Source organism: Nesoenas mayeri, assembly GCF_963082525.1.
Source record: "Nesoenas mayeri genome assembly, chromosome: 10".
Lineage (NCBI taxonomy): Eukaryota > Metazoa > Chordata > Aves > Columbiformes > Columbidae > Nesoenas > Nesoenas mayeri.
Window position 1 is genome coordinate 8,198,017 of NC_137560.1, and position 27,672 is coordinate 8,225,688.

The 27,672-nt window shown below is 39.2% G+C and overlaps 1 protein-coding gene across 2 annotated transcripts in view; it reads right to left on the minus strand.

Moving 5' to 3' along the window:
* LOC308044263 (store-operated calcium entry regulator STIMATE-like) overlaps positions 1-27,672 on the minus strand; it is a 37,811-nt gene that overhangs the window by 9,413 nt on the left and 726 nt on the right. For both annotated transcript variants that reach the window (XM_080350832.1, XM_080350831.1), the window contains exons 2-4: positions 10,010-10,058; positions 8,143-8,238; positions 4,400-4,521 (exon numbers count right to left, since the gene is read on the minus strand). In XM_080350832.1, the coding sequence (XP_080206958.1) occupies positions 4,400-4,521; positions 8,143-8,238; positions 10,010-10,058 (267 nt within the window). The remainder of the gene's footprint in view (positions 1-4,399; positions 4,522-8,142; positions 8,239-10,009; positions 10,059-27,672) is intronic.

Consider the following 27,672-nt stretch of genomic DNA (forward strand, 5'->3'; position numbering starts at 1 on the left):
TATATATTAAATTCTACTTGAGGACTTCTGTGTGCATTACTGCATCTACAACGTTATCTCTCAGCTCCTATCAGAAGCGGGGAGAACAGGCATGCTATCTATGTTAAACTCACCAGGTCTTTTGGCAGTCTCCCAATAGCACCCCTGTAGAAAAACTGGGGAGATATAGACTGGATGGGTGTGCATACAATTCTGACAGAAAGCAAAAAGCTTTCACTGGTTAAGCACCGCAGGTTGTTCACAGGGGTTCTTAAATCCCAGACCATGGATAAATTAAAACTGGACTGGACTATGTCGTGAACAACCTGCCTTAGCTTTGAAGTTAACCCTGCTCTGAGCAAGAGGTTGGATAATCTGACCTCTGGAGATCCCTTCCAACCAATTTTTTTTCTATGATTTTATAAAATACGCAATTGAAATGAAAAAACTGTAAGTTAATAACATCACCACATCCAAGAGGTGTTCTCAAGAATATTTGGGACATTTGTATGTTCAAAGATTCAGTACACAAACGCAAATTAGAACTTTGAAGCCATAAAGCTCTAATTTAATTTCTAAAGTCTGACAGTCTGTCTTGAATTCTGATTTTATGCTTGTCATGTATAAATTACGGTCTAGAATAAGCTACCAAATCAGTAGAAATCTTGTTACTGCAAGAAAAGTGCAGACTAAAACTGAAAAATTTGAACCCTCAGCAGTGAAAACTGGGGCAACATTTTTTTGAAAATGCTGGGCAGTGAAAAAGTAGCGTATACTGGTGTGCACTCCTTTCAGCAGCCACTTAGTAGAAGTACATTTATAGACGGCTCTTGAACAAAATACCTGTGGCTCCTCTACCCTGTAGCTTCTCACTAGTCTTCAAATCCTGAGACATTTTCTTAAGAAAATGGCAACTTAAAGAACTAACCAAAAATAAATTTTAAAAAGTGTTAAAGTGCTATTTACCCTATATGGCTCTGCGTAGGTTGCTCTGTAACTTGCAAACAAAGAGCCAGCGGGAAAAGATGCATCAAATACAATTTCTAAGCTTTGCAGAGACAAGCAAAAAGACCACAGCACAATTTAGTTGCCAATAAAGTTCATTGTCACCAAGAGGGATTTAGTCACCTGTTTTCTCCTTGCAGTAGCTAAAGTAGCCTAAGACCAGAAGGGAAGGAGAACGCAGGGAACATTCTTTTTATTACAGATCATGACTGCTTTTCTCCTCTTTAAATACTCAAATATACTAACAGATTCTGCACTTGTTTTAAAATCCAGCTGCTGATGCAATGAATCTGAAAATACAACGCGGGAAACATGAAGACAAATCCAATATACTAAAAAATTCTGACAAAAAGACACCATTGAGGGAGCCTCCTGCTACTTTGTTCGTAAATCAGTGTGCAGTTCTGTTTTGCTATACACACAGCAACCATTTACGAATGCTGATATTTTGGTAACCATTCCTTCCTTGAGGCATTTATGCTTAAAAACTATCCTCCATATAAAGAAGAGGCTTTTAAAACCAGCAGGACACTGCTATTTTTGTGACAGCTTCAAGTAATGAATCACCAGGGATCAAGTAATAGAGCTAAGAAGGAAAATGAGCTCACAGTGAGAATTAACTTGAGACAAATGACTATTTAAACTCTAGAAACACAAACAACATCGCTCAGTCACCAGAAGAGACTTGGGTTTTCTGGAGGGTGATTCTCCTTTGTTTTGCCACACTTGCCAACACACCGAACTCACACTGAGCTCCCAGCTGAGGGCTGGAATTTACTACTTCAGACAAAATGCCACAAGTCTCCTATTCCTTTCAAGGAGCAGATCCCTCATCCCCATGTTTGCCAACCATCCACGTTCAACTTCAAAATAATAAGTCTAAACACACTTGCCACCCCATAGGACTACATTTTAGTCTGCCCTTCTACCTTACTCAATTTAATTATTTTAAAGAACCTTATGAAGAACAAAACAAGAGTTTTCTAGAGGCCCAAGTTAAAAATTTTAAATAAAATGGTGATATGAGGGCTTTAACTTCAGAAACAAGACTAATAATTAACAGAAGAGGGTAGGAAACAATCCAATGCAAATTGTCCTTTTTAGACAGATATCTCACATAGGGTCTAACCCTACTGCATAGCCATTACTAATATTTTTCCACTGCTATCCTGTTCTCTTTATACCACAAGTCTCTCCCACATGATCAATGGAAACATGGATTTACAATATGCTTTTTGATAGTCCTTACGATAGCTTGATTAAAAAAAAAAACCACACACCACCACCACACTAAGGTCAGCACATGAATGTAGATACAGACAAGTCAGTCACTATTAAAATGATCTGATATTGAACAGAACAACTAAATAAGGAGGGCTTAGATAACTTCATACATTGCTTATACACACACACAGAAAGAATACTTGATAAACAAGTGTAGGCATTTCACATCTCCTAACTGAAAAGGACAATAATGGATCAGTTGCAGAGAACCTCTGCAGCAGAACACAAGTAACAAGTCCATCTGTGGATTTTTAAGAGCTTACTTACTGCCATCATTGATGCCTCATAGCTAACTAAAAACAAAACCAGGTTAATTTTGGAAGTCAGTAAGAGATAGAGACAAATTTCAGGAGAGCGAATATATTCCCTACATCTTCCCATCCACGCAGACCCCCTTATTGTTAGGAGGACATTAAAATGGGAGAGGAGAACAGACTACACAAGAAAAAACATAGAATGATATTAGGCAGAAGTAAAACCTAGTAGTTGATGTGATTGCAAGTACCTACCAATAGTTGTAACAGATACACCAAGTTTTTTGCTGTGGGTGGAAAGACAATTTGATATGGGCTGAAAACTGTTCAACCACCTTTAAAAGGGACTTTGGGCAACAGGTCCCAGAGCTCAGTCAGATGGAGGAGCTCAGTGATATCTGAGCTCTTTCCTTACCCTGTTCCCTTCCCAGGGCACTGGTTCTTACCTAATCCCTCAGAGACCCAAGTCTGGGGACTGATCTGGAGGAACTATTTACTTTGCTACATATGGTGAATTTTCTGATGGTTTAGCTCTCTGAATCAGGTCCCTGAAGAGTCAGATGTGCAGCAGTCCAAGGAGAAGAGTGGAAATATTGGACTGCAGCATGTGGGAAAAAACAGATAAACAGGGTTGTGGCAGTGCTGATTTAAACAGCTTAAATGGTCACAAACTGTACCCCACAAGGCACAGATCTAACAGAAAATGCCCTAATGGTACAGGCAGTTATTTCTCCTAGGATAGATGCTTGTCATCATCTCTATTTTAAACCTCTGACGTAGCAAACAGCAAGTAATGGTACTTGATTTAATTGTAAACTTCCCAAGCTTTTAAAGTACTTGAACTTGGCAAGGCCTTTTATTTATTCTCAATTCTGTCAGCCACTGAGGATCATTAAAAATGAAGAAATCTACAAAATAAAAAAAACCCCAAATGATAACTATGAAACTGCTATGAGAGCTTTTGCTTTGTTAGGCAAACATTATTTTGACTTTTTGTTTTCAAATCATAGGGGTTTTTGTCTGCTTTTCTCTCTGATGAAGATCCATAGCTCTCTTATGAGGTGACTTCTCCCTCTCATTCCTATCTTGAGGAGATTCAGATGTAATTTTTAGCATCAGTACAGAATCCCAGACAGACAGACAGACTAAGCAATCTGAAAACAACAAGCTGAACAGAATTAAGTGTTCATGTTGAGTATATATGAATCTCATCTACATCTGCAAATCCACAATTTCTGCAGGTCAGCGGACTTCTGTGGCTAACATAATGGACGATAAAACCCACAACTTCACACGACAGTGATTTTTCTAGTCTACCCCTTAGCCTGCAAGAAAGACACGCGCATTTTTCATCCATGATACAAGCTCTGTGCGCAGGAGTTTGAATCATCATGACTTGAGGACAAGCACAGGCCATCTTGCCATTCTCTTCACTGAAGGTATGTGGTTGTTTACTTTAAAGATGGCTGGCAGAACTCTTAGCCTGTATCTTCAGACAACGGCATGTCGTGCAGTGAAAACTTTACCAGGAAATGACCTTCCAGCTATCATTTATTTTAAAGTGTGTCAGAGTAAATTTGCCATGATGTAATTCTTTCCTTGACATCAGCCAATATCATCATTTGTTCAATCACTCCTAAAAAAAATATTCAAGCTGTTGTTCCAAACTCAAAAAATGCTTCGCAATTTACTGAGCTTTTGAACACAGAAGGTGCATGTGGAGTTACAGAACTTTAAAGACTCCTTGTGAGAAGTGAAATGTTAGAATGACCACTATAATAATTGTACAATAATTTTAAGATGTATTAACCACTAGCTGAAATATTCTGAGATTGTATCCCAAAAAGTAACTCCAGTGCAAGAACAGAAACATTTACCGTATTCGCCAAAGCGAAGGGTGTCCCACTGCTGCCACTCCACAATGCTGCTGACTGCACGTATGCCAATGTAGATTAACAGCATTCCTAATGTGGCATCTAACAAGAAGTTGATAAGGTACCTGAAAGGAAAAATGTAAAAGGAAACAAGGAGCAAGGGTTCATCTTCTACAAGTTCAGTGTATTTTACCACAATGATTGATACAAGATCTGCATATATATTGAGAAGCTGGAGCATTGAGAATAATAATTTACCCACTTCTGTAATTACATAGCCTAAATTTAAGTCGTTTTAGAAGAATCTCAATATTTTGTTTCTGTCCTTAAAGTTAAGCTCCAATCTCTACTTTTGTGAGCTCTGGCTTATGCATGTGCATACTCTATAAAAACTCCAGTTTACCAGATTTTCTTGTTCTGCATTGTTCTACCATTCTGCATGGAAAACCTGGATTTGAATAAGAAAATACAAAAGGACTAAAAAGAGAAGTTACCTTAAGGACATCTCAAGGAATTTGAAGGTAAAGAATCCAATGCAAACCACTCCCAAGAAGGAGCAATGAGCAGTGCCCAGAGAGCACAGTCACTACCTAGGCCAAATTTCAACTTACTTAGTGTTAGAAGGAAAAGTGATCTACTTCCCTACACTTTGGTTCTTGTCCCATAAACATCTGACATAAGCAGGAGCAAGCCTTCCCAAAAAATCAAAACAAACAAACAAACCAACCCCACCATAAAGACAACCACAAAAACCACCACAAAAAGAAAAACAAAATCCACCAAACACAACAAAAAAACCCAAACCAAAGTCAAAACAAACCACCCCTCATGGATGCACAACTGCTGCATGGCTCTGCTATTTGTATTGTTTCAGGGATCTCTCACCTATGCTTCAATAAACTAGAGATTACTACAGGTTTCTAATTAATTCTTAGGTTCATTAAATGGAGCAGCTGAAATTCAGAGCATTTTTTGACTCAGTTTGATTTATTTATTATCACCAATTTTAGCTGAACAAAACAGGAGCTGACAAAGAGCCAGCTATATATAAGACACATTGTAAATCCCCATTGCTGAGATTCTTATTTGGTAATTCCAAATACTTAAGGTAAACTCCAGAGTCTGTAGGAACTTATCTGCAGGGATAAAATTAGCAAACTAGAGACCTGTGGCCTTTTGTTGGCTGCACAGGCAAATCTGTTACAAAACAGTATCAGAAAGTGGAAAGCAAAGCGAGAATACAAACATTCAAAACAGTACAGGAGCAGCTGTTCTGATCCTCAAAATGCCTTTTAAGAGCAGGTCAGAAATAAAAATTAAGTGGATGTATCTTGCTTCAGCCAACACTTACCCATAAACTTTCTAAAAAACAGTAATTTTCTAAAAGTTGTGCGCCAAACTGGAGTTTTAACGAACTTTGTATTAGACAAACATTAAAATCAAAGTCCAGGGTTTGGCAGAGGAAACTCAGCAATTACAAGTCTACACAAGTCATTTTAAGGCCACAAGGGGCTGCTGTAGGTCTGCAGTAGGAAGGCAGCCCTGGGGAGCAGGGCGATGAGCCCACACCTACCGCACATCACATGAGGGCTGGCAGCACGGGCCAGATGTGCTCAGGCCAGCTGTGCTCGGGCCAGCTGTGCCCGACATGCCCCAGCACATGAGGCTCAGGACATGCAGGCAACACACTCACTGTTCCACGATGCTCTGCCTTAACCAGCTCCCGTGGAACAAACCACCACACCAGCTGCTGCCACTACCAGATCAATGGATTTGCCTGCAGGCTCAGGGGGTGCAGGTCGGGTTCACAAACTCACGGCCCTTGAGTTCCCTGCGCTGCTTGCTTTTCCTATTTAAGATTATTCAACCAATAACCTATCAGTTTAAGTGTGTTAACAGACGTTTTATTGGCTTCGATATTATCACGGACCTGCCTGAATGACAGCATTACATTCCCAAACCATCGGCAACTTCCAGTTTTAGTTTTTCCAAGCTTTACACCACAATGGTTTCTAAAACTACATTCTCTGGTTTTGTTCTGAAAATAACCCACAAACTACAAAACAGGAAAGAACAGAAAACTATCCATGTTTAAATAATAATAATTTTACTCAGCAAATTCAAAGTCACAGATAGAAATGTTGCTTTTACTCACTACTTTTGACCCACTTGCACACTTAAGATATATTTTTCCCCAGAAAAGAAAAGTGGCTTTGGTTGATGGAACATGCTATTTTTTCTAATAACAAGGAAGACCTGCACCCTTGTCTGAGAAATTATATAGCTCCACATTGTAATTTTTGTTATCCTGAGAACAGTGAATAACAGTTCTCTACCTCACCCTCTCACTTGTTTTGTGTCATGCTACACTTACATGAGAAGTGGAATTTGAAAATAAAGTTATGTAGGCTATATTAAAACATAGAAAAGAACGCACATGTTTGCAAACCCTTTATTTTGAAAACTCAGTACACAGCAAAAAGTTTTTAAATTTGAAAATACTGTAATAATCTTTATGTTTAAACACTGACAATTTTAGACATGCTTTGGTTAGCTTATCTGAATATGTACTTTTATATATAAAAAAGGAATGAAAGTAATTTGCACCTGCCAGTTTTTAAGTCTATCAGAAAATTCTTCAATTGGTAAGTGAGGAAAATCCTACAATGATGTCTGGTATTATTGAAACTGTCATAATTACAAGTTAAGCTTCACCGTTAGTGTGTTAAAATAAAATAAATGCATTTCCCCTACCAAAAGGCTTTGTGGTGGGAACAGAAAAGCAGTGTTTTACTGGCACGTTTATAGCATGTAGGAACACAAAAGAAACCAAGGAGGAATAAGGGAAATAAAACAGGCTTGTGAAGCAATACAAGCATATTCCTGGAGCTATGCAGCTCTTTGTTTACCAGAGGACAACAGTGAACAGATGCCATTGAAGAAGCTGGATTGGTTTTAAAGGGCAAATTACTGGGCTTTTAAAAGTAATTTCACAGCTTCTGTTACCAGGAATGTGTAAGCTGCTTTGAGCATGAGCTCTGTCAAAAACAAACCCAAACAATTACCACTTGCTTCAGGAGCTCCTGCAAAAAGCCTGATGGAGTCTTAGTCATAAAGATCTTCAGGTTTAATACACTACGGTGAAATGCTGATGTGCTTAGTCACACTGCTCCAAGCGTGACATCACAAAATTAATTTTTGTACTAACTGCCTGGGTACTGAGCAAGATTTCCTGCTCCTAACACAATGAAAATAATGCTGCAGTAGCTAATGCAGGTTTTAGAAGAAAACATAAGCATGAATAATTTTTGCTAAATATCCCTGAAAGCAACCTGACTTCATACTAAAGCTTTCCTGCAGTGAACACTGAAATTGGAGGCAAGTGTTCACAACTTTATATTTATTCCTTTGGTCCTGAGCACCTCCTGCAGTTAACGGCCTCATATTACAGTGTCCATCCTAAGTCTTCATTCATTAACTGGAAAGGGGAGAAGTAAGAGTTTACCCTTGGTATAAAATCTCTATATACAGCCCAGAAAAAGCCTGCTCGGGTCCTGTCAGCCATGAACTAAAAGAGCAGAACTCTAATCCATGATCAGCTAAGCTTAAAGCACAGGTTTTAGAGAGTGACTGATTTTTACCATGAAAAGTGGCTTCTCAGCTCTATCTCGCATTATCATCCACATACACCAAACTCAACTGCAGAACTTCCATAACGACCAATTATTTTGAAATGAAACACTCACAATGAACAGGGGTCTTCTTCTGTAAGGTCTGATAAATAGACATTTGCGAAGTGGATGAATAACATCCCTATGGCTTGCTTGGAAGTATCTAAAAACCTGTAGAAAGTAAAAACAGTTTTAAAGACACAAAACTGTTTACACCACAGACATTGCAAATTTATTTTAAGTGGAATTCCATCTCAGTTATTCATTTTTTCTTAAAATGTGGAACATTAGAGTGATAAACTGTCATGGTATTCAGGTTATTTAACAATGCTCCATTTTAAATTCTACCTTTTTTTTTTTTTCCTCAAATATTGCTAACAATAAATCAAATCATAGTAACTGGAAACCTTACCACTGTAGATTTAACGTCTAGGGATATCCTCTTGGTATCATATGCATTATCCAAGAGCTAATCCTCTCTAAACCTAAGTCCTTAATAACCTCCTGTAAACAATGAGTATCCCAGCCTCCCTAGATATTTCAATTATTTTATGTTTATGCCTTTTTATCAAGTTTACGGCACAGAAAAAACCAAAAATCCTCATCATGTCCTTCCTGGTGAACAATTTAATAGCTGGCTAAGGAGTCCTTCATCTATATTATCTTGCTTGAATATCCAACATGTTTTTCACCTGAAAGCAAGAATTGGTATCATTGAATTTTATCTGTAGTGCAGAAACTTAGACTACACAGCCAAAGAGTCAGAACCGTGAAAATATTATCTCCAAAGCAGATGACTGAGTTAGAGAGCAAGTAGTTTGCTACTTACTGGGAAAATGTAAAAAATCCCCATCGATTCAGTATGGACTCCAGACCATACCATTCTTCTATCATCATCCTTTGCACAAAACCAAAACTTCCAGTGGATGTTTTATTACATGTTAAATAGAGGAATTGTGTCAAAAGTATCCTGTAGGCAAGAGTGTGTTCTTTACAGAGACCAATGCCCACTTTGTTGTTGCCATGTCTGAAAAGATCCAAACACTCCAACAGATCCAAACAACATTTTATGCCTGAATTCATCTCCCCTCTGACAACTCTTGCACGACACATAAAGCAGAGTGTTGGAGACAAGGCAGGAAGCCAGTGAGTTACTTATCTAATCAGTACACCATACTATAAATAACAATACTCAAGTCACAGAACAAGATTCTTTGCTTGAAAGTTAAGGGCTATCACTGCACTACTCAGAATTTCAGGTTGAAGTAGGCTGTAGTGCACAAAGATTTTGTATTTATTTTTTCAATAAAATAAAGGTCAGGATTAGTTTTGAAACCCAGCATTGTATGAGATGAATTTAAACCACTGAAGTCTTCATGAGCTAGAATGCCAGCTTAACATTTACACCGGTCTCAAAACTAGTACAGGTTATGTTGGCATTGCTACAATCCAATTACTTTTTAAAAGTAATAAAAACAAGTACTCCCTTTATGCCTTGTATTCTTTTATGGCTATGTATATCTTTTACCATACTGTTCCCTACGTTGCACATAGCAGGATAGCTACAGAACACAGAATTCTGTTGATGCCCAGCTGAGAGCTTCTTGTAAGCTTATGGAAGGCTGGAGATGTTTAGATGCAACTGTAAGTTTCCATTGTCAGGAGGGAGCACAACTCGAAGCTTTGTATCTAAATGCATGTCTAAACCTTTGTAGAGATTCCTGACAGTGTTCAGTAAGAAAGAACTAGCAGGGGAACACACAGAAGAGAACTTTTTGTTGACTCATGTATTTTGGTAACTTTTTTTGTTCCTCACGGTCAGTCACCAACTTCTTGTTATCACTTTTCCTTTTTAAAATTTTCATATGCAAACAATCATTCCTTCAATTTCTAAAACACACGAGAAACAAAACAATTAAGAAGGAAGCATGCAGAAACATACCAGATCTTCCAGGGCCGTCTTTCATGCTTTGGTTCTCGGAAGCGTTTCACTAAGGAAAAAAAAAAAAAATTGAAGACAATCGGCAAATCCCAAAGCAAAACAAAAAACAAAAAAAGAAAAGTGAAAGCAAATCACCTTGCAGAAATGTTACATTCTTTGATGAATTAGATCTTATATAACTGCATTTTACTTTATCAGTCTCTAAGGATACATTTTTAAAGAAACTGGCTCCCTTCTGTCACCTTCAATTTCCTACAGATCCACAGTCCGACTGCCAATATGCCTGAGAAAATAATCTATTGCTGACTCCCATTCATTGGCCTGAGCTTCTGTGACCGCCCATCCAGAAAATTCAATTTCTGATAGGAAAGCAGGTATTAGAAAAAGCTGTTTCTTTTGCTCACTGAAGACCAAAAGTCAAATTGGAAAGTATTCTCACAATACGGGGGCAATATCTAACATAAAAAATAAATCAAGTGAATTAGTACCAGAGCAAATATATTCTCTGACAAAGTATATTTATTTTATGGATGACAAATAAGACTTTTGTGGGCAAAATGAATTGCAAAAGGCAGGCATGACAGATTTTTAAGTCTGATAATCCCTTCACAAACCAGCTGATACTCATTAACATATTAAAAACAAACAAAATCCAATATTAAAAATAATGCCAACCATACAAAGGCAAAAAAAAAAAAAGATAAAATTGACTATTTCAATCTTCATACAGTTTATCATACAAATTGTTTGGGTATCTGATAGAAAGCTCCTCTGCACACCCACAGAGGAGGGGAGCCCAAATCACCCCCTACCTGGCTACTCCCTGGTACATCCCAGGAGCCATCGGCCCATCCCAGGTCCAGCCCCACAAGCCCAGAGGAGCAGAAGCCCAAAGGCAGATGAGGAAACATGAAGAAGCTGGAAGAAGAGTTGTCCCAGGAGAGCCACAGCACCAGCAGCCAGGGGTGACGCCCCTCCTGGGGAGCCAGCTCCGGAGAGCCATTGGGACGGAGCTGATCGGAGCATCACGGTACGGGATGCGGGGGAAGAGCGGGTTTTTGGGATTGCACAAGACCTACTATGGGTTGTTATGGGGAGGAACCAAAGGCAGGAAAAGGAAAGGATCTATATGACTCATGGATAAACAGGTGTGGGAAGATAGGGGGATAAAAACAGTCGCTCACACATGAAGACTAGCTGGTCCACAGACCTGTACTGTCTGATCAGCAGTTAGTCCTGTCTTAGGAAATTTCATTTCTAACTCTTTCTGGGCAAGAAAACCTTTTTCCATGCTGGAACACACACTCAGCCCAGCCACGGGTCAGGCCCAGGGCCGCCTCGCCTCTGCCAGCTCTGGCCTAACTCGTAACACAGATTTGTTTCCTGTTACAGCTGCAAGATACTAATTCTTTATATATCTCAAAGACAGACCAAAGATAACACGTAATGGAAACCCTCTCCACTAAAGATGGGTTTTATATATGGGGTTTACTTCTTCTGTCCAAGGTCCAGTGCCACTCACCAGTTCCTTCAACTTAAGTCTTGAAAAATAGAAAAAACTTCAGAAATTATTTAAAAAAAGAAGAAAAAGACATTTAAAGCCTCAATTCCCCTCCTCCCCCTCCACTTGCAGAGGTTCTGTCTTAAAAGGCACAAACCACAGCAGCTATAGGTCAGGCAAAATATCAATAGGTATATTAGCCTGGTTCTCCAGGTATTAGCAATGAAGTTTCAAATAGGATGCTGTATGTAAGTCATGCTTACCTAGCCTACAAGCCTTTAAAACACATTTTGGTTTATGAACCAATCACAACTTTTTCACAAGTAAGGCAACCTTCCCCAAAGCCAACCATCCTTGTACAATATAGCATTAATAGAATTACCTGAATGCCTTTAAATAAATCATTTTAAAAAAAAATCACCTCCAAGATGGAAGGGCAGCACTTTCAGGGAGCATCACACTAACAACTGGCCATTTTACTGTCTGTCCTGTAGGTGCTGACAGCACAAAGGGAAACTTTCACTTCCACATAATACGACCATTAGAAATTAAAAAGTGACAAGAGAAAAAGATCGTACATTTATACCAAATATGAAGTTGTAAAGGTAACATTTGTCAGCAGTTTTCTCTGTGAACAGCATGCCATAAATATAAAACTTATGTCAAAAGTGAGCAATATCCAGCTAAGTTAATCAATTTTCTGTCTATGACAAGTCCTCTCCAGGCACACTACGGATTACTTTAATTAGTGTCACTTTTGCATAACAACAGGAAGCCACAAAGCATCACAAAATAAATGCAAGAAACACAAGTTTCAACTTACTGTGGAGTTTGTGCAAGCTGCTTTTCTGCAGATAAAACAGAAATTAAACTGGTAAGATTTGCATACTTCCATGGGGTGGGGAATTCCAAGCTTAGGCTTTTGTCTATTACCACTAAGAAGAGGTCTGTGGACTAATTACTTTCTCGAAAGTATTCACCAAACTGTTTTGGAATAGGATATTCAAAACCAATTCAACTAGCGCAATTTCAAATTTTATCTGCAGTGAGAAAAAGACTTCAGAAGGCCTGTTTCTCTGCTGAATTCTGAGATCAACGTTTCATTTGAGTTAACAATCAACAGGAGGGTTAACTTTGAAAGCCTCTACAGACGTCTTGTGGGAATGTATTAAATGGCTGATCACACTACAAATTTCTACCTCCTAAATAAAATGAGACAATCTGTCTAAATGGTTTGGGAGTTGCGACCTGATGAATATGTACACCTCTACACTGGAAAGCCCAGCAGATCCCTAGGAAACAGGGTTGTTTTTACAGCCTGCTTTTTTGCAGCTCTATGCCTGAACATCAGGTATTTCTGACACATGCGGATATCACCAGGTATTTTCCTACACAGCCCTGATGCGGTATCTGGGTTACACTGCCTACCCAGCACAATACACTATTATAACAGAGTGTTTCCAGTTGAGAGCAATTCACCTTCTCCCCCAGCAAGGGAGTGCATGTTTTCTGTCTGGCTGCAGACATCCGGGGCCTTCCCAGTAAATAAACTAAGCAAAAACCACACTGGTGAGCTCAGGGTCCATAACACATTTGCTACTAATAAATTAATTTTGCAACCAAAAGTCAGCACATTTTTTTTCAAATAAAGATTCCACAAATTATTTAAGCATCTATCAAACTGGGGAGAGGAAAGCAAGTCTTCCACTTGCTGTCCCCAAAACGCGCCATGACCGCGGGTGCTCTCAGCCCTCACGGTTCCTCTTGGCAGCCTGCGCTGGCTCGGCGGCAGCTCCGAGATGCGCTGGTGCGTGTGTCAGCGGACAGATGGATCTCAGTCTGCCAGCTTCTCACTGCGGGGAGGTGGGACCGCTCCATATGCTTCACTTCACAGCGTCACACTCGCACTTGCAAGAATTCACCATATTTAATATTAATTAACTAATAATGTTCAGAATTTCACGCTGAATTATAAATGAAGAAAGAAGTGCTGCTTGTTTATACATTCAATGCCAGAAATTTTCAGGAAAGGAAATAAAAGCACTTCTGCCAACAAGCATGTGAGCTGCCAGATGGACAGATAATAGATAAGCATAGAAGGCAGAGTATTGCCAATGCAAAATTCAAGTTCATTAAATTGTCTTCGCATTTCATTGAAATTCTAGGAATAATTAATGCCAGAGTACTGTAAAAGGGTTTCTAACAGTTACTCTAACACAGGAGTTTTGCAATCAGTATTCCAGAAAACTGAAGACTCACAGGGAAGAATAAAGTCCATATATAAGAACAGAGACAAGGAATAAAGTAAAATCTCTCCAAAGTGTCAATATGAAAAGCAACAACACTTGAAGCTGTACTTGGAATTTGGCCTTTCCTCCTCTCCCTCCTTCATCCTCCCAAAAAGACCCACAGGAAATATTTTGCTGATGTCAAGTGACTTCAACACGTGTTTAAGAACTCCAAGGTTCTGGATGGCTGCTCTTGTAGCAGCTCAAAACTGGCCCAGCTCAAATGTTTGAAATGTTTCTACAGATCATGTGTTGCTGCATTTCTTAGACACATGTTCTGGCAGCTCACAATAAGAATCTTTCTGATCCAAATAAAGATCTAAGAAGACTTATCTAACTTATTAAGTTGAAACTCAAAAAAAAGGAAAATAAGCTAAAGAATAATTAACAGGTTTGATGTCCTCTGCAGCTGTACTACAGTAACACTGCTCTTCTGAGGAGAGAATTGGGAATTTCACCTGTATTTCCAGTGTTTCTCAAAACTTTTTCAAAAATAGGTCAAAGCATGTGCAAAAATGTTTCATTTTGTAAACCTCCTACACATTTGTGTCATTAGACCTCAGCAAAGCAACAGCTGAGGTAGCCAAATAGAGGCAGAAAACCAAAAGAAGGAAAGGCCAGTGAGGCACAGGATCTCATTCATACATCCCCCACGCAAACCTGCTCACATATGTGGGCAGTTTTTGCAAGGACAGAATCAGACCCATCCCGCAGGGGCATCAGGCAACTGGCATGAGGAAACAGCCACAAGCTGCAGCCAGGGAAATTCCAGCTTGACAGAAGTAAAAAGTTTCCAACAAGAACAATTAAACTCAGCAACAAGTTGCCCAGAGAGGCTGTGGTGACTTCAGTCCCACAGACCTTGAAAATTCACCTGGACGATGCTCTGAGGAAGGGGACACAGGCTGGTCCTGCTCTGAGCAGGAGGCAGGAGCGGGTAACTTTTGGGGTCCCTTCTGACAAAAATCAGTCTGTATGCCTAAAAATCATCTGTCTGTGGTATGACGCTTAAAAGCTTCAAGATTTGAGCCAGTTATCAAAGGACCAAAGAACAGCTAACTAAAAACCAAACCCACACACACGTATGTATGCACAGAACTTAACAGTAAGAAATCTGCTGCAGCCTCAGCTTCTGTACTGGGTTCCACCACAAGTGCTGAATCCGCTCCAGCAGGTTGGCTTTGCTGGGCTTCCTGAACAACATGTTGCAACCAGACAGATCCTCCAACACAGCCCTCACAGCGCAAGACTCTGGTGATTTGAAGGGTTATTTTGCTATCAATTCACATCACTTCCAATATTCAGGACAAGTACTAAAGTTTCCAGTAGAATGCTGGTTTACAAACTATGTATGGAGTAACAGCTGAAGAGTTAAACCAAGCGTTAGCATACAAACTCGGGATCTGACACAGAATTTCACACGGCTACTCTCAGACAACAGAACTATTTTCAGAATATTTGGTTATCAGGAGAATACATGCATCATAACATCAATGCTTCTCCCACAATGGTGGAAAGCATGTCTGTTATGAATATGTTCATGCATGCTAGTAATTCCTGAAAATTCACACCACCACAGAATGACAGCTGTCAAAGAATTTTACTTTACCTGTGACATTTATCATACATTTGTTCTTACCTCCCTTTCCCACTAAGCAAAGCTTTTAAGAGGCTTCTCTCACATTTTTATCCCCACTACTATTTTCTTGGTAGCAGTAACAAAGGAATAAGAAGTTACAGATTTCTCACACACAGAATATTTCTTTCTTAAAATAGCTTTACAAGAAACAACATGCCTAATGAGAACGGGCCAAAATGATGTCTTAGAAAGAGGTACACAAGTGCATAAGCCACATGTCACTTGATGGCCAAAAGCCTTTGTGACACCTACGAGCTCAGAATCTCCCTCTAGTCAGAATTTAAAAAAGACAGGAAAATGGCAAGGTGAGGTGTGTTTGTTTTAAAAAGAGATAATAAATGGGACTGCAGAAAAGAACAAAAGAACAAGTGTTTTTGGCTTACTGCTCATATCTCCAGACAAAACGAAAATGCACTATGTCCTGGCTAATTCAATTTTTGCCCTGCTACAATTCTTCCTTCTCTTCCTGCACCCCATTAACTACAACTGAGATGCTCAATTTCAGGACACCCTGAAAGCCTGATGCTTATTTCTCTACATAAAAACCTCAAAATTCTTCATTATAATTTTGCTTAATGACCTAGACTTGTCAGTACTCTTGGACACCAATTATACTATAGCAGAAATGACACTGCACTAGAGCAACTGATTTCCAGCTACGTCCAGTGATATCGTTGTATTGGAGAAACATATCAGGAACCATGGTTTCTTCATGATGAAAAAAGTTATAGAGTAATTCAAAGGAAAATTTTATTCTAGTCCATGTTAAAGACTGATATATTGAATGAAGTGCTCACTAGCTTTGCTCCCTGCAAAAAGCATTTTTAAAACTTCTGCAAGACAGAAAACGGTATTAGCCATGCAGGTACCCAACCTCTTAATTTCATTGTGTCCCTGGCCTCAGTGTTTCTGCAGAGATACGTGTGTAATTAAGAACTTGTCCACCCAGAGAGAAACTTTATAGAAACACTGGACACAGTAAAGTTTAATGACCCAGCTAGTTAGTTATTCAGGGACATTGTAAGACTCATGAGTCAGTGTCTGAACAGCCATGTGGTACCTGCAGAACGGCAGCTCTTATCCCAGTCCATTTGCTCCAACGGCAGCAGTTAGAATAAAGTTGTGGCTACGGGTTTTAGACAGCAAAAACTTTGTGACAGTTAAATGGGTCTGACTGTGATTCTTGTTAGAGCAGAGAACAAGGGACTTTGTTTTACTGCAACATTAAATACGGTGGTGCCAAACATCAGCCAAGCCCAGCTATCTCATGACCAGGGCTCTTTTGACTCAACACAGATGACATAAGATGATGGACAGTGATGTGTTAACGCTAGATTTCACATAATTTATCATATGGGCAGCAGTGCTTGCTGGATAAACACTGGAGACAGGTACTGGAAGTTACCTCTGTAAAAACATTTACTTCCCACCTGCTTCCACACCAAGCTAAAAGTCTGTCTGTAAATTTTGTCTCTGCAAAGGTTTTGTGATAGCTAAGGGCACAGCTATCAATGTGAAGTTCTCCTTCACAGTACAGGGAGGATGAGGACAAACAACTACCTGAAAAGAAAAATAATAAAAAAATACTGCTACCTGAGCTTCGGAATAAAACAAACCATGTTGTTTCTTGAGGAAGTGCAGCCAAATGCATTACCAGAGGTTGGTGAGCTTTTTATTCCTGACACATATTTCAAGCCCCAAAACAAATCTTCCAAATGCTTAGCTCGTAAAGGATGGCTGGGGGACACACAAATAAGTCATATTACCTGTCGCATACAACTCAGTCTGAGGCAATTTCACCAAGGCTCATCTCATGCATCCTGGGAGCATATGATAGTGTAGTTCTGACAGAAGCATTAGCTTGGCTGTCAGTAAACAAATGTGTCTTAGTAGTGCATGCAGTCCAGACATACCTCACCCATAGCCACTGTAATCAAGTTTTTCCCCTTTCTTTAAAAAGGTAAAGCTTACTTTTAAATAGCTAAACTTAGCAGCCAAAGAATTAGACACAAGTTCTGGCTCTCAATTACAAGTCTATTGCAGCACTTAATAAGTCAGAAAACGCATGTAATATGCACCATGTAAAGAAAAGTATTCAGTCCTTCGATTCCTGAAAGACATGCCAATGCTATAGGGTTGCAAGTAACTGCTTTAAGAACTGTAAGATAAACAGCACAAGTAGCTTAGGAAATGTTTATCCATATGAAGTTCCAAGAGAAGATTTGATCTTAGAGACAGATATTTGTTGTCTTTACACTTGGCATATGTAGCACAGTTCGGTCAAGGCCTGCTCTGTTTGAAAGTTCATAATAAATCACAACTTCACAGTACTTTCAGAGAGAGAAGCCTACACTATTGTTTCCTCGATGGGCATGAGATACCTGAAGCAAAGCAAATTTAAGCCTCCAGTACTGAAAGTGCCTGTATTACTTGCTTTGGAAGTTTAACAGCCCTCTTGCAAACGCTTCTGTACTCTGAATCAGGTGTCATTAAACAAATACCCAAAAAAAGAGGTAGGAGGCTAGAGAAACAGACAGTGCATTCCTCCCATGCAATACATACATCTAGTGAGAGCTGAAAAATACAGTCTGCTGCATTCAATTGGATTTTTTTCCCTATTAAAAATAAGAACCATTTGGGAAACATGAATTATTTAGTACAAAACAAACAGAATCAATCCACATTAATGTGCACTAAGCAGCAATTTATGATTCACAACACCATTTTCACTTAAGGCACTCACAAGACACTCAATAATACATGAAGGTTTCCTAATGTTATTAGTATGACAACACATATCAATGAACTTTAAGTCATTCAAGTCAGTTGTTTTAAACCAGCTCTTGGGAACTGACAGAATCGTCAAAGCACAGCTATGAACTCACTCATCACTCCTTAAAATATTAATTAAGCCAGTAAGTGTAGCAGCTTCAAAAGCAGAAATGAAACCCAAAAAAAGTGAGTTCAGATATATCCCAAAAGAATGTGAAAGAAAAACGGTGCTTCCATTTGTAGACATGATAAACAGCAGATATATTAAATCAAAGAGGTCAAAGGTAGATGTACACTCTATGCTGAGAGTCCATTTAAATTCTGGATAGTTTTGCTTACCAAATTCATACTTCCTAGGCTGGTGAAACTATTGGGGCATTGAATAGTAAGCAAGACACATTTCACATAACACCAACTGCTTTAAAAAGAACAAAAAATACACAACCTGCTTTGATACATTCTTTTTACACAGATTGAGTATCATAAAAGGAGAGTCAGCAGCCAGTTACACAGACTTCTTTGATATAACATATCTAACAACTAAGTATAAAACTTACTGCATAAGTTATATTTCTGAAACCTAGACAAAAACATGTAGTAACTTCCATGTGCATGAGCATTCTTCTTAATGATAAAGCTTCTGATCTCTTAACGTTTGTGCAAGTTTCATAAAAGCTTCATACCAAAACCTAAAGCCAGCACTAAAAACATGGTGCCATAACAAAGTTCAAGAAAGTTCAAGATCAGATGGAGGAGAGAGGTTTTTTCCCCCCTTGTTTAATTTTAAAGCTCCTTAAGACTATTTCATCATCTAACATTACAACTACCTTGCAACGAAAGCATTAAAACCCTATGCATATAAACAAACATACACTGCTATTCACACGATCAGCCTCAAAACAAGAAAGGTATGCTGGAAGACGATGCAGAGTAGCTGTTATTTTCCAGCAAAAGAAATTAAGAGCAATTATTCTAAAAAGAAATAAAAATTTTGGAGCATAACATCTTCAACAAATTATTAGAGACAGAGGATACATGTTATTAGTTATGAACAGTTGTTTGTAAAGTATTTTTTTCCATGAGGAAAAAAAATGTATTTTTGACAAATAGAAAAAAACCCTTGAGTTGAACAACAAAAAGCAAGCAAAGGTTGTTTCTGTAAGTACTTAGTCAAGGTGGCCAGCTAGCCCTATAAAACAGTATTTGTCAGAGTCTAAGCATTCAAGACCAAAACAATGACTTCTTAACTTTTACCTGTTCCCAAACTGATGTCAGTCCTATAAAAATTAATGTCAAATTTGAAACACTTAAAAATTCAGGAACTCCTCTCCCTAGTTCAGCTCTCACCAACAATTTCTAGTTACGTCCGTTGCTGCTTCTATTTCAACAGCATCGGTGGAGCACAGCAATGGAGAGGCCCCTCAACCAGACTAAGTATAAAAATAAACTTCTTGTCACAACTCTTCGTGTCCTGAACAACTCACAAGTCCTGCTGAGCTCTGTTTAATGCCTGGCAGATAAAGCGAGGAATCGCAGCATTGTGTTCCTCTTCCATCAAGTGAGCCAACACACATTAATCACTACAAGAGGAGGAATCACTGGTCTTAGAACCTGGGGTAGCTAAAAATGTGATACAAGTTAAGAAGACGGAAGTCAAAACACTTCAAATTCTAAAAATATTTTATTATTAAAAACAAATAGCAACCTCTAGAGAGAAAGGCATCATGAACAACAGAGAAAACAAGTTTAGTACCTTCCTTGGGATGACCTTTCCCTACTCTAGCTCAGTACTGCTGTGAAGTAGCTCACACCTGGAACTATGAACCTGCACCATGAACCTGAGCTACGAGGAATCTGAACTGTGAACCCATTGTAGCATGTTTTCATCCTCAACATTCATTACACATGACAACATATGTACAAGGTTATGACAACAAATATATATAAAATTTGTGATTCAGGGTCAGTGGCAGAAAAACAGGTCTTTCATATCCTGAGCAACAATGCAAACAAGTTTATTCATTCCTGGCTAAACCCCCACCTCTGTACCACACCGCCTGCAAAGGCAGTCTCATACAAGCTTCAAGCTTATATTTGGTCTGCCAGCGACATTCAACATATTAAGGTTCATACGGATTACATTTTGCTGTGATCAAATCTTTGAGAATGCAAAGCGTTTCCTACCAGCAGGCATGAGAAAGACAACCTGATTTTTCATTTCATCAACAAAACCCACACAGATAAGACCTTATTAAATACCAGTTTAAGAATGTAAACTTCATTAACCATGAAATTAATATCACTCCAGAACACAAAAATGCACACTGTGTATTTGTGCAAATCAGCTCCTTACAAATTTAATTATAAAACACTAGTCAAGATCACATTCATTATGCAGTTTACAGTTAAACAACAGTCTAGCTAACAGTCCAGAAGTTAGTTCTAATTAAACACAGCCTCAGAGGTTCAGGATAATTTTTCATTTTAATAGTTTCCAAATGTCAACATAAGTTACCCTTTTTCCTAAACATTTCATAATGTGAATGACATGTGTAATTATACTTAGAACAATCTTATTATCTGGAGCATAATTATATCCAGCAATCAGCTGAGCAATAAGAAAATGTAATACGTTCTGAGCCAACAAGACAGAGAAGGGCATCAGACAACTGTTAATGAAAAGAGCAACTTACTTGCAGATTACAGATTGTTTGCCTAAACTGATACCTTACCCTTTTCCCCTTAACTTTTATTGGCATGGCATTTCAAGAATAGTTGCTTCATTTAGTGACACTAAAGTAATAATTACCTGGCACTAGTAGGATATTAGGTCACCCAATAAAGTCCATATTCAACAAAGAAACAGGCATCTTGCAAGCAGTTTTAATAAAAACAAAACAAGGAAATGTAGTTTAAGCGGGACTTAACATTATGAAAACATGTTTCTCTGATGGTCAGTAAATGCAGAGATACATACTTAACTACGCTATAAAACAAGATTAGTCTTCTGTTTTCAATATAGGAAACAATTCCAAAATTGTTATTCCTAAATTCATTTCAGGTTATTTGCTTCACTTAAATGACCAGCTGAGCTGTTCCCAATACTATTATACTTGCTTTTATACAACATGAAGTTTGTCAGCAACATTTGTCTTTTTCTGCAGAGCTCAAAATGGATAGAATTTATTCCAGCTCCGCATTTTATATATTAAAGAGTACTACAGTATCAGCACAGTAAATTAAAGCAGTTTACTTAGCTAATTTACCCATGTGGCTGCATTTTTTTTTCCTGCTATGCTCCTTGTGTATCTCTCATTTTTGTTTCAAAACACACAAGTAAGGATGTCTCAGAGACACTGAAAAGACTGATGATTTATTTAAAACAAACAAGAAACAGCCATGCAACACAGATGCAAGCAATACTTTACCATCTGGGCATAACAAAACATTTGGTCATTGTAAGGTATAATTTACTTGGCTGTGACCGAAGTGACCTAACAGGCTTTTCCAAGTCCAGGAGCCACAAGCAGACACTTAACCTGCAGAATAAGGCTTGTTCTTTACTATAGCCCACTATGATACTGACCATTACTAATTGCCATGGATTGGGCCTGAAGGAACAAGAGGTTATAACACCTTCCTTCTACTCACATCACTCCATCCTGTTTCCTCCTTGGCCTGCAGCCAGCCAGCCAGCCAAACCTGCAGACTGACTGTCAAATCATATTATCTGCTTTATGTAGATGACACGGAACCAACCCCCAGCAGCGAGGCCAGCGGTGCTGCCAGGCCGGGCGGCTGCTGGAGCGCTGCCCCGAGCGCTGCCCGGAGCTGTCCAGGGTGCTCCCGGGGCCGCCCCCGCGGGCTGGCCCATGACAAAGCGCTGTTTGCAGCTTCTGGATTTATTGCACCTCCTTTTTAACAATTTATTCTCTGCTCCTACCCGAGATCTTGCCTTTCAATGCAGTTCAGTAGCTTATCTTCCTAGTCTTCCTTTACCCTAAGAGGGACTCATTCCCACCGCTGTGATGGCGGAAAGTGGTCCTTAAAGTCATTACAGACCACAACATTTGGGCAATCCCCAAATACACACTGGAATGCAAGCTCTGCATATATCTGGCAACTCACCAGGAGGTTGCACTGGCAAAGAGTTCTAGGAAAAATAATTAAGTGTATTTCACAAAATGTGATCCACTGTATAAGTACAATACTGTCCATATTTTCATAAATACGAAATGTCCTATTTGTGATTTAAAACTTCTATAGGAGACAAGTTTTAAAATCAGCCACAGAAATAACATTTTCCAAGGTGGCCTTTGGCAATTCACATGAACATGTACTGCGTCACTCAGAGCGAATACATGCAAGGATGGGATATTATCAAGTCAGCATAGTATCAAATCTTTTAAAATAATGCCTTTTATTAATAAACACCACCTTGCTAGCAGGCCACTGCCATACATCTTAGGAAATTTCACTGCTGATGTTATGAGGTATCAAAGCCAACTCTCCACCACTTTCACATTTTTAAAATCTGCTCAAGCAGAAAGAAAATTGCTATAGAAAACAACTTTGTATCTAATAGTTTTCTTTAAGCTGACTTTTTTTTAAGGCTACTGGAATTACTTTTAATTCATTCTCAAGTCCCTGCTCTCCAGAACATTATCCCTCACAATAATACTCCCTTACCTTGATGAAAATATTAAATCATTCCTCTGAAAAGCATATTGTTGCCAAAGCCTTTTGAATTTTACTAAACTACCTACTAAGACAGCTCATTATATGAAGAAGCATTCATCTTCCTTGCATGACTTATCAGGTGGGAAAACCTTGCTGTAAACTGGCATTAAGGATACAGTTTTTTAAGGTACTTCCTTTAAGGCACTATAAGCAAAGAGATGACTTTTTTTTTCCCCCAGCTGTGACCCTCAAAAAACCCTCAACAGCAAACCCACACACTCACTTATTCACCACATCTGTACCCAATAATTTCACTCTTGTTAACAGAGAAGTTTCTACCCTTCCCAATCTCAGTACAGACACAAATTGTAATAAAGCCATAAAAAGGCAACAGACCCACACACTCTGGTCTCCTTTACAGCATATTTACATTTTCCTCACAGACAGACACAAACCTTTTACCTGCAGAGGACCAAATGACTCCTCTGTTTAAATAATTCTTCAGTGTAACTCACATCTAATTTCTCAGCCATTCCTCGGTATCCCAAAGCAAACACAGCCACAGTCTGATACGGTGCCAACGTTCTGACAAACAAGCCTAGTAAATAAACTACATATTCAAGATGAAGTACTTGAAACAGTTTGTGTCAGTCAGGGGAAAGGGACAGGCAATGGGGTTTTTTTCCACATTTTCCTTTCTACAGGTTTGGCCAATAAATCCAGCATGATTTATAACTGCATCTACATTGTACATGTGTGGGAATACTGTGCAAACACCACTCTCTAATCATTCATTACCAACAAAAGCCTAACCAGAGAATGCTCAAAGGGTGCTTGAGATTACAGAAAAAACATATAATACTATACAAAAATATTTAAAGCCAGCTTTGTGGCATTAGTAAAATAAAAAAAAAATAAATTGCATACACACAAAAATGCCACCAAAAATGCCCAAACCAAACCAACAACAAACCCCCAAGACAGAACAAAAAACACTTAAGAAGTAAAGCTGCCATTTTACATCAAAGTCCCCATGAAATAAAATACAAGCATTATACTGGCAAACTTTGAAAAAAAAAAATTATCTTTCGGTTACTAAGCTGAAGCATAAACATACATCTCTCCCATCAAGGGAAACCCATTAAGTCTTCCTGTTACGAAGTGACTTGGCTTAAATAAACTTTGGTAGAAAATAATGCATACTTAGGCAGAAGGGACAAGAAGAGAATTAAGCAACAGACTTTAAAAACACAGGCTAACAGACTTGAGAAGTGGCCAGAACCAAAAAGGGCTGCCAGTCCACGCAGACTTGCCAAAAAGAGGTAGTTTTTGATCAGTAAGCTCCCTTCAACAGGTAGTTAGAGCCCATGGTTAGGAGAGAAGCACCAGAAGTTGTCTCATCTGACTTTACTATGAATTAGGATGCACTGGAACACCTGTGGTGACTGGGTGAAAGTGTTTCAACACACCTTTAGCTTCACAGAGGAGAACTGAACTCCAAGCAATGAGGATTAATTCACAGTGACTAAATAACACACTGGGGCACTCAGTATTATGTATATTCAGATATCAGGAAAGGGTCATAATTCTCTAGCGCACAAATGCTTTACACAAAGAACACAAGGATGAGATTTGAAATCAGAGTGATGAAGCAGTGGATTTGAGAGGCCTTAAACAACTTACAGCAATAAAAACAAATGCAGACTTCTACTCTTTGGTTATGGGGGTTAGGGAAACTCCTGTATAAAGTTAGGATATGTGATAACTAGCTAAAGCACCTTCTACAATAAAAAGATTAGGGGGTTATGATAGGTTGGATATTTCAATCTGGAAATCACTCATTTAAAAGGCTACCATGAGGTAAAAGAGGAACTTAAACTGTTCTTCACTCCACGTGTGACCGAACAAGGCAAGAACTACAAAAAACAGGAAACTTCAGATTTAACCTCAAATGATCGTTTTGTCAGCTCAGCGTGAGAAATTCTCTGTTCCTGTCGTGTCTTGGTTGTGCCAATTCAGCAGTGAGGGCACACACCAGGTAGGCTGATAATGTAATTGGGGTAAAAACTTTTCTTTGAAGTATTAGAAGATAGTCACAGCAATGTAGTTTCTGTGCTGCCTGAGAATCACCACATCTCCAACAAATTAAAAACCTGACACTTAACCACATTTTAGCCCTTAAAATATAAAGTTTAGCTGATGTCACCAGCACGTCAGTCAGTAGCATAACTTTACAGCAACTGAGTAGGTGCACACACAAGGAAATAGTAAACTGAAGTGTCAGATCTTAAACAATTTTGCTTTTAGAACAGTCCTTCAGTCATTTGTAGATAAGCACGTACCAGTGAGGCACAGAAAAGGTCCTCCTCCTCCTCCTCTTACAGGTAGTTACAGTGATCAGAAAAAAAAAATTGTTCCATTGAACACAAGCATGATAGGATTTATCTAGAAAAGGGCAAGTCTCAGTCAGCCTTTGATTTAGCCACTTACCAAAAATTCTTACTCTTTACCTGTCAAATCCAATATTTTTCAAACAGCCTCTGTGCACAAAAAGCAATTGTATAATGTATCGCTGTTGCTATTACTTTCATTTCTTTTTCTACAGAGACTTCTGCATAATAATTACAAGCAAAGTATTGAAGTGTCATCTTCAAGTGTTCCCTTTAAAAAAAACAAAACCCCAAAAAACGCAGGTGACTTGCCCTTTATAAGTTGTGTCCCAAAGAGACACCCACCTGACCTGAGAGCAGAGCCACTTCCCCAGCAGTCCCTGCCTGCAGCCACCAGCTTCTCCCGCAGCGCCACCCGCTCTGCTGTGCTGGATGGCCAGAGGACCTGAGCACAGAAACACTCCAACTTAAAAATAACCACATGTCCCTGTTTATTTTTCTTGCTGTATTGGCTCCGTGATCCAGCTCCAGAAGTTGTGTCATCTCTCCTGCCACAGCAGCTCAGGGACAGGAACAACTGACTGTGCTGGTGCAGAGGGACTGCTGAGGAGAGGTCACGCTCTCCCGCCCGTTCAAAGCCACAAGCTCCTGCTTCTCTGTCACAACAGAACTGCCACACGGATCACAAGAAGTCCTACTTGTTGAGGCAACTTTTAAAGGTTTTGGAACAACATACCAGATGTTTTCATTATGATATAAAAAGGACTGAAACAGAGAAAACTTGCAGACAGAACAGAATCACTTCTTCCAGCACGGCACTTAACTAAGAGAAAACTGCTATTTTACTGGTGTAACTGGTCACTTGGTGGGGCCACCTTCTCCTCCTGCTAGGGGAGAGACCCAAAATAAAGTGGAAGAGAACATGGCTATCAGAACTGGGACAAACATACTATCCTTCTGTTTTTAAATGTAAGCAATTGCAACTATGACAAGCTGTTACTTTTTTTACTCTTGTCTCCTTTGGAAACAGATTCTTTTTTCTCACGGGTACCATTTCAAGGACTGGCTGCTTTCCTTTCACTCCCTTCTTCCACAATTACAAGCACTTCATTGAGAGTATCCTTCTAACAGCTCATGGTTTAGAAAATATCTAACCAAAGTCAGGAAGGGCAGCCAACAACCAGGCTTTTCTTTTCTTAGTACATACTTTCTGTATTCACTTTTTCTTGTCTTCACTGAGTATTGCAGCGTTACTGTAAAATGCATAAAAATAAGTTATACCGTTTCCAGAAAAAAAGACACCATCCTGACAAATAACATCTGCAGTTTTTCACCATTTGATGCACAATCCACAAGAACTGTCTATTTGTATCTCCTAATTCTAAAAACAACAATGCATACACATAATCTTCTCAAAGAGAGGTACTTTTGTCTGGAAACAACTAAAACTTCTAATTATTCAGGATGCTCTGACTGACCACATGCTACAGCAGTGACTACTGTTGTCACCCAGTAACATAGCGATGACTGCTACATGCTTAGTTTTTACAAGAGCAATGCAGTTGTTCACCATGAGTGAAGCACTAAGTTATGCAAATATAGCATGTTAGCAAACTTCTGACTTAACCGTAATTGTATGATGCTAGCATGAATATGCAATTCTAATGTAAACAGGATCTTAGTCTTCAGATCAGTCAATTTGTAAAATACTCGCAGCTGATGCTCTGTTTTCCCTCCCCTGCATTTTGTTAAGAGTAACTTCATCGTTGGCTGAGTAATGGCACCGGGCTTCTATGCTCCTCAACAGAAAAGACATAAAGTACAGTATGGGACAGAGAGAAAACTCTACCAGAGCTGTTCCAGGCTTTTGTGATTCCCTCAGAGCAGCAGGGTTGGAGACCCTACAGCCTCCAGCTTTTTACCAAACTCAAACGAGCACTGTAACAACTTACTGCTCATTACTGCTCATCAGCTGAGCTGCTGAGCCACACGAGCTCACTGCCAGCACCAACCCCAAGGTGTAGTACCTGCTCTAAGCACACGCAACACAGTGCCCTTGTTTAAACAAGTGTGTGTTACTCTGCTATTGATAATATGACACGGTACACCTGCAGTAAAACCGATACAGCCTAACCCTCTTCCTTCTGTACATTCTAAACTCAAGCGATTACACACACGCCACCACATCATGCTGGTTGTATGCAAGGCAGGCTACATGCCCACCCCCAAAGTGATAAATTGGAAAGGAAAGCAAATTTCAAAAAGTGCATTTGCTTGAAGTACTTGAAACACAGTCTCATAAACAACACTGTTGAGCCAAAACGTGTGTCTTCAGAACCCAGCAGCCGTTCCCGGCCGGTGCTAATGCCCCAAACGGCCCAGCCGGGCACAGA